Source organism: Sinocyclocheilus rhinocerous, unplaced genomic scaffold (assembly GCF_001515625.1).
Source record: "Sinocyclocheilus rhinocerous isolate Xijiao unplaced genomic scaffold, SAMN03320098_v1.1 scaffold5334, whole genome shotgun sequence".
In the NCBI taxonomy this organism is placed as follows: Eukaryota; Metazoa; Chordata; class Actinopteri; order Cypriniformes; family Cyprinidae; genus Sinocyclocheilus; species Sinocyclocheilus rhinocerous.
The window spans coordinates 18240-26932 of record NW_015629070.1 but is presented as its reverse complement, the minus strand read 5'-3'; the positions used below and the strand labels follow the sequence as shown (position 1 = coordinate 26932).

The window sequence follows — 8693 nt, the reverse complement described above, 5'->3', positions numbered from 1 at the left end:
ACAAACAAGGGACTCATGAACAACTATCACTAAACACAAAAACACAGCTGTGGATCATTCAGGTAACAACACAGTATTAAGAATCAAGGGGATGTAAACTTTTGAACGGGGTCATTTTTATAAATTCAACTATTATTTTCTCTTGTGGACTATATGTAAACATCTTTTATGTGAAATCTTATTCAGGTCAGTACTAAATAAACAATAACATGCATTTTGTATGATCCCTCTTATTTTGGTAAAATAATTAACATTTAGCAGATTCTGAAAGGGGGATGTAAACTTTTGACCTCAACTGTATAACCTGAGTTCTCAATATACTCACAATTACTTATCTGCCCCAGGTGCTAGGTCTGACCTCTCCTCCTACTCTGGGTAACTGCCACCAGAGGATCTGAAGGTCTAAGTTGTGATCTAGCTTCCTGCTTTCAGTAGCAGATACACAGTGACAGTCATAGTCTTCTGTGCTGCAGCAGCCCAGTGGGGTTTCCAAGTCACAAGAGAGTATTTTATAAACCTGCTGTTTTGGCACCAAACATGCTAAGAGCCTAAACTAACCCAACTGTAAATTTTCTCTTTGCAACTCCCAATTACCCGCTGTTTCAAAGTGATGGCTTGCAGTAGAGCCCACTGCAGCAGGGCACACAGAGGAACTGCCTTTGTAGTCATAAATCTAATAATTTCCCCATTACAAAAATACCATCTACAGAAAGACCATCTAAGCTTACCACATTTGCCCATCAACAATAATTGTGTACTGTTTACTGAATGAAAGGACAGTGCAAACTATACTCAAACCTGCTCTTATAATTTGTTTACAGTATATTAAATCAAGATCACAAAAAAAGATGGATGGATAGATAGATGGATGGATGGATGGACAGATACACTATATGGACATAAATATTGGGACACATTTTAAATACACTGACATTAATACAGGGTTGGTCCTACCTTTGAAGCTATAACAACCTCCCTCCTCCTGGGAAGGGATTTCTCTAGATTTTGGAGTGGTTCTGTGGAAAATTTTCCTATTCAACCAGTAGAGCATTTGTGAGGTCAGGCACTGATGGTGGACGTAAAGGCCTGGCTCGCAATCTCAGAGGTAAGTTGGCTCTATATATATTTACTATTGTTCTAATAAAGTTGATTATCTGAAGATGCTCCTCACGAACTTTGCTAATAAAACATAATTTGATGGCGTCGAGGTCAGGGCTCAAGTTCTTCCACACCAAACCCATCCAACCATTTCTTTATGGACCTGGATTTGTGTGCAGGGACACAGTCATGTTGAAATAGGAAAGGGCCATCTCTTCCAACAAAGTTAGAAGCTTAGCATTTTCCAAAATGTCTTGGTATGTTAAAGCATTAGGATTTCCCTTCTGGAAGTAAGGGGCCTAGCCTAACCCCTGAAGAACAGCCCCATACCAATATTCATCCTCCACCAAACTTTACAGTTTGCACAGTGCAGTCAGGAAGGTAACATTTTCCTGACATCTTCCAAACCCAGACTCATTCATCAGACTGCCAAACAGAGAAGCGCTCCATTACTCCACGGAACACGTTTCCACTGCTCCAGTGGCGGCATGCTTTACACCAGGGGTCTCCAACACGTCGCTCGCGAGCTACCAGTAGCTCATGGCCAAGATGTACTTTTCATCCAATCAGAGTGAGATAATACAGACAGGTGTCCCACCCCCACCAATGCAAATAAATTCTTTGTTTTGACATATCGGCAGTGAACTTATTTTAATTATCTCGTTTACTATTTTAATTTTCATTATACTCGTATTCAATCTCAATTTGTAAACCCATGTTTGCTCAGCATTAAGCAAAGTTAGTAAGAGTCCCATGCAGGCGCAACACGTTTTTAATGTTTTTATTTCAATGTTTATGCAAACAAAACGTGCATAGTGTTGCTACTTTTGTTGGTTTTCGACATAAAACAGATTTCAGTGTGTGTATCAGTACTTTTTGAACATTTCTAGCACATTTGAACATGTATTATACCATGTTTACATGCTATGTAAAAAGTAGCTCTCGAATGAAAAAAGGTTGGAGACCCCTGCTTTACACCAATCCATCCGATGCTTGGCATTGTACTTGATGTGAGACTGATGAAATGATGAAACTGACTTATTGCAAAGATAGCATCCTATTACAGTACCATGCTTGAATTTACATGAAAACTATATTTTCCCAGCAGATACCCAAGCTCCCTGCTCACCTGCATCAACATGCCATAGACCCTGCTGCAGGGAGGCAGCAGACTGCAGATGTGACCAGAGCAATAAACTGCAATGCCCGTAATGTAAGATGCCTAGACAGTGCTACAGGGAGACAGGTAGGACAGCTAATTCGCCCTTGCAGAAGCAAAGACAAATTTGCCGGAATTAAAAGAAGTTTAAAATAAAGAGGAAGTTTATAATACAACACAACCAAGAAACAGATGAAATCATGTTTTAGCTTGTTGCATAGCTAAATTTATAGCTGATGTAATACAAGTTATATGGATTATTATTAGCCTACAATTGTCAATCATGATGAAAAATGCATTTAGGTGAAAAAAAAAGAATTTAAATAAGAGTGTGCCTGCAAGATGCCTCCAAGGCTAATACATAGATCAAAATGATGTTAGTGGAGGGAGAAAGTCAGATCAACGCCAGTCCTCATATTCCACTATTCACAATCTATCACAAAATACATCAAAGTAGCATCAGTTATTAATTAATTGAACTGTCCTTGTCTATTTACATTTACAATAGAATTGACCCAGTACTGGAACAGTGAACTGGATGTGTGAATGGTGAGACCACGCCTGTACAAGCCAGCAAAGCAATTCTTAGCAAAACAGCAGTCAATCATGTCAGTGTGTCTGAATAAGAGCCTCTGCCTGTCTCAGTGTGCATTGTGTTCCTGACACTATACATTCAGTGTGGAAATACACATAAATGGCTTGTTTGTGTGTTGTAATGAAAATAATCTTCATAATAATTTGTCCAGTTGGAGGGATTGTCTACGCATTAACACTATTGTAATGTTAATCGAATGGATTATTTTTGCATGGCACTATTATAACTGGATAAATCTGTTTGGGAAAGCATGAGGTCATTTATTTTCTGTTAAACTCATCAGCTCCATTAAACACTCAACATGAATAACCCTTTCACTTACAGCACAGTCCAGGTCCTGCAGAGCAGTGTGTATCTAAGCTTTATGATTTACCCTTGTAAACATTAAAAAAATCAGAGATATAGCCAATGCAGCTGTCTATAAGTGATTCAAATATTTAATAATAACCATTTCAGGTTGCTGTGGTGGTGAATATCTAGTTGAATTTTATCAGCATAATTCAGAAGTGCCAGAAGAAAAACAATTATCAGTAGTACTGAGTAATATACACTAAAAGTTGTGATGAAACGGAAGTAGAGACAGATCTTTTCTTCCATATTACGACGTAGGCTACATCTGAATGTGACAGATTAAATATTACGACGTAGGCTACATCTGAATGTGACAGATTAAATAAAATGAAACAAAATGTTGTACATGGACTTGGTTTTATACATTGGCTGTTAATTAGAGATTTAGAATTTATTTTTGCGTTACACTCAAATGAATGTATAGATATGCCAATAGACTTACAGTATCTGTCTGAACATTACAAAACATTACGAAGCCAAAAGTTTTTATATATATATATATATATATATTAATAATTTTAATTATAAGCCTATAATTCAATTGTATAAATTAATAGACCTGTTTAAAAAAAACTTTAAAAAAACATTCTCAATGAGGAGTAGCCTAAACTAATAGCCTAAATTGTAATTATCCTCACAGCGCGCCATACGGCGTGGAACGGCATAGTCATATAGACTATGATTTAACAAAAACAGATTTTGTTATTTTTAGTTAAACGTAATTTTTGTTGCTTGTCTGCGCTCGTCCGCCGTCTTTTTCTCTTCTCCGACCCCGCAGCTCTCTCTCCGATAGCTTAGTGTTAGTGGCACCAGTCTAGGTGTTTCCAGGTTTTACTCGTGCTATTTCTCCATGTTGGGAGTTTGGTTTCGCACATATTGCACCATGCATTCTTATCCTTTTCTCCGATGAACTGAAAATAACAGGAGTGTGTCCATCTCACAAATGTAGAATCCGTCTCTGCAGTCATCTCAACCATCTAATTCCAGCAACAGAAGATAGTCAAACTATTTTACCCGCAGATTTTTTTTCTCTGGTGCTGTTTTGCGGTGTTGGTAAATTCACCACTTAATTTTGAGTTAAAATATGTTGTTGTAACTTGCGTTACTGAGATTGTAACGAGTAATAATATTACCCAAATTTGATTAGTAATGCGTTATATTACTGCGTTACAGCAAAAAGTAATATACTACAGTAATATTATTACTTTTGTAATGCGTTACTCCCAACGGCTAATAGCCGCTATAAGTAAATAACTAGAAACATAATAGTGGTTGTGTCCACTATTACGTTAAAAATTAGGTGGATAACATGCACTGACAAAATAGACTTAGGGCAAATATTAATTTCATGCAAACCTTCCTGTAACACATATGACTCACATATTTAACTGTAAGCACCTAATATAGTAAGAGCAATAAAAATTAATTGTATTTAGAGCAAAGATGAGAAAATTGGATATTATTATAATTATTATTATATTATTATAACTGGATATCAGAAATGAAGAAACTGAAAAAAATATTAATTAATATATCTTAAAATTCTTACGCAATATTATTTAGAAAGTATTCATAGTTTTGAAAAAACTTACATAACATCTTTATAAAAAGCTCAAATTATCTGATATTTTCAAGAGACTTGAGACTTGTTTTTATGGGGTCTGCAGTGCTATACACAATATGATATAATTTCCTGTTACTGTAGTTTTCTTGTTACCTGACAACAAAATGAAGTAACTTCCCTTAAATCCCTTATGCCTGTTAAATGGGTGTGATCTTACCTGTCGGGGTGTCCTTTCTGATTTACTCCTGCACCACTCCCAGTCAGTCAGCTCGATTTTACGACACTCCTCGTGGGACAGCCTCCTCTCAGGACCATCGAATACAGATGAGTTGTCGAGGTGAAGATCCTCACGATCGCAGGTAGAAACATGTGGTGAGACATTGCACGGTCCGTCCCTTTCTGTGGAGCTCTGAGGCTGGCTGTCTGCTCTCTCTTCAAGCAGCAGCTCGCTGTGGAGGGAGCTGTCCTCTGCTGCCGTGCTGCTGAACTTACCGATCTGACCACTGTCCAGCACTGCCACTCTGCTCTCAGAGAAATCGCAGCTGTATAAACTGTTAAAAGAGGGTTTCTCGATGGAAGGTGACTTGATGTGGGAGATCTTGTAAATGCCATAGCCTTGCTGGAATGAGAGGTTGAATTCAAATCTCCTTTTCTTTGCTGCAAAGAACACATAAATGATAATGTGGCAATGTGGAAAGCTATTTTAATTTTATTTCTCACACACACATAAATAAGATATATTTATGGAAGACATATGCCAAAATATACCATTTATACAACATTTTAAATGAATTGTTTAGAATAAACCACCGGGTTCTTTCTATAAACCTATATAAAAATGCATAAAAACAAAATGGCCTACATTAGGGTGATGGGGTTCTTTATCAGTGTACCAACCGTTGGAAACCTCGGATCCTGAGCCTTGATGGCAGTTGATGAAGCAGCCGCACGGCAGATGGATCCAGCGCTCCGAAAGCACGAACACAGGGGTGACTGCCGCGGAGAGCAAGGTCAGGAAAAAACAGAGAGTCTCCAAGGACGAGCTGTGCATGTGAACAGCATGACTCACCAGGATTTGGGTCTGCAAGGGCAACATTTGCCAGTGAAAAATATAGGTGAATCACCAATCATTTCAGGATGTTTAAACTGACCAAATAATAATAAAAAAGAAAAATTAAATTAAAAGAAACATTTACATTGACAGGTTATATTGAAAGGTCAGCCTATATCATTGCCTTCAGGCCTTCCCTGACGTTGAACAGAAAATATATCTATGAATACGGTTGAAGACGACATTTTAGACTGGTGCAAAGTAAATAAAGCACTTTCTGTGGTTTCTCAGATTCCCAAACTAGTAAACCTTATGAAAACCACAAGGTTCTCTTTCAAAAAGGCCAGTTCTCTGAGGAACTTGCATCATGGAGTTCCTGCTTGAAGTCTAAAAGCTGTCAACAGTTTCCCCAGTCACATGTAAGGGGACAGCAAAGGCTTTGAGGCACTTGAAATATTAAGTTCCTTTACTACACAATAGGATGAACTCCACAGTATTCTGCCAGTGTGGCAGTCTTAAATCGAAATTATGGTGTGATAGTTTTTGGACCAGTAACTGATATGGGATTGGACCCATTTTTAAATATATTCTCCACTTTTTCACACAATAATCAACAATCATTAGACTACAACATTAATCCATAACATGCATTATGAATATACTGAAAAACAAAATATTGCAAACTTGACAATATTGATCAGCAATGATTATTGGTCTTTCTATAGTCTGAGGAACCCCAAAATGAGGCCTCAAGTAGCCTACCTTTTCATTTTGACAGTGTAACAATAATTAATAGTTCAGTGTAACAAATAAATTATTTTTCAAGTGAAAAGTAATTGCTTTTATAGATCTCACCATCATTGGCATCCACAGAACCATTCGCGCCATGGCCAGAATCATGGAGAAGCGCTTCTGAGAGAAAAACACAGGGGAATGTCGTGCACTCTCAGCTTCATCTTTCTGGAAATGACCGGTTGCTGGAGAGTATGAGAAAGAATACGTCTCCGTTTTGTTCTCAAAACTGCCAGTGTTTGAGTTGAATTCATTGTAGGCTCCCAAACTTTTCTCCAAGCTATCCCGTGACAGAGAGGGGATCTCACACAGCGGAGCCGACCCGGCAATTTCAAAATAGCTCGGGTAAAATGTTCTCAGGGCCTCCGTGGAGCACATGAGCTGGTAGATTAGAGGAATCGAGCAAACTACCAGCCCGCAGAAACACAGTGAGTAAACGGCGAACAGCAGTAACACGTACAGGCTGTCGTTCTCCGGGAGACAGCCGAGAGAAGCGGGGGCAAAGCGACCCCAGCCACACACGGGCAGGACGCTGACCGCGAGACTCACCGTCCACACCGCCACCACAGCCACAAACACCCCGAGAGGTCGGTTAGCCGTCTGATACACTCCAAAGCGTTTTGTCACGTAAAAAGTGTAGGCAACTATGAGACAAGCTTTCATATTGCTTGACAACCCTTGAAAAACGTAAAGCAGACCGGACAGAGTGCACATTGCGCCCGACCGGTTCGCATCTCCGCTCCTCCATTGCAAGATCATGAAGAGCGTGAGCGGCACGACGCTGATCAGGTCGTCTATTGATAAAGAAGCCACTATCAGACAGAGGGAAGACTTGCTTCTCATCCTGAGCAGCGACATAAGCGAGTACAAACCTCCCAAGCAAGTGACAGTGGCGATGGCGAAGGATAAACCAAAGAGAAGCTGCCAATTGCCCTCGACCGCGTCCACGTCCTCATATTGGTTGGTTTTGTTGGACAAAGGTGAGACATGTGTCGCCGACATTTTCCTTCGGTCTAACTTTCACGACTTCACTCGTCTCATTCCCTCTCAGATTATCCGGTGATCAGACCGAGCGCATGTAAGTTTCCTCCAGCTACAGCGCGCCACGAAGTGCTTATAGTTCCCCATCCGTTGGTCTTTACGCACTTGTGTTCAACAAGCGTAGTGCATAATATAACCATTTTCCATTCAGCCTGCTACTTGCACGACGGTGGCATTGTGGTTTCTTCTCCGAGCATGTGTGGATAGACGTGTCGCACGCGCTTAGGTTGAGCGTGGCTCGTGCAGCACATTTCTTCAGTATGAATGAGCTCTCAGATGGGAGATGTTAGTAGAGGGGTGGAGCCACCTTCCTTCATCTGTCACTGCTGGACGAGGAACGTGCGCTTTGTGTAAAAGACTAACACTGTAGGCTATATCTGTTAGGTACCAGAATAAATGATCATAGACCGGTAGCGCCACAAATTAGGCTATTCGCATCCTAAGTAGGCTACGTGTAGTTCATTAGTATTACAGAATACTCATGTGCAGTATGTATCGTGCACACAAACAGGGACGTGCACAGACATTTTGAGGGGCAGGGGCTCAAGTGGAAAAAAGGGCACTTAGCCTATATTTATTTTAATTTAATTTCTAAACAAAACATTAAATATATTAGGGGTGTGCGATATTGACACAAAATATATCTCAATATTTTCTGGGATTTTACCGAAAACGACAATTAGACAATATTTTGCTGAGTGTGTTGTTGTGCTGCTATAAAATATGAAAAGATACTTTAAATGTGAAATTAAAATTGTCAGTAGGTGGCAGCAAGTCACTGTGAGTCATTGGACTGAACTGAATCATTTAAACGGTTGATTCATTCAGAAACAAAACAACGTCATGTTGATCAGAAACGCACATTGGAATTATATTTGTTGGCGAAATAGAGCAAAAACAGTCAATATTGTGTCTAAAACGTAAGTGTCTTAATATTAAATTCTTGTTTATTGAACTGCTGTATAAAATCTATATCACAATTGTAATCATGCTGCTTTTTGGTGGAACAAACGCCAGTCTTCGCGTGATACTGATTAACTAC

The 8693-nt window shown here is 39.4% G+C and overlaps 1 protein-coding gene across 1 annotated transcript in view; it reads right to left on the bottom strand.

The window, feature by feature from the left end:
- The window catches only part of LOC107738785 (probable G-protein coupled receptor 149), a 19084-nt gene extending 11270 nt beyond the window's left edge, over positions 1 to 7814 (bottom strand). The window contains exons 1-3 of the mRNA XM_016550629.1: positions 6674 to 7814; positions 5665 to 5848; positions 4985 to 5424 (exon numbers count right to left, since the gene is read on the bottom strand). Of these exons, the coding sequence (XP_016406115.1) occupies positions 4985 to 5424; positions 5665 to 5848; positions 6674 to 7612 (1563 nt within the window). The 5' untranslated portion in view covers positions 7613 to 7814. The remainder of the gene's footprint in view (positions 1 to 4984; positions 5425 to 5664; positions 5849 to 6673) is intronic.
- Positions 7815 to 8693: the final 879 nt, after the last annotated feature.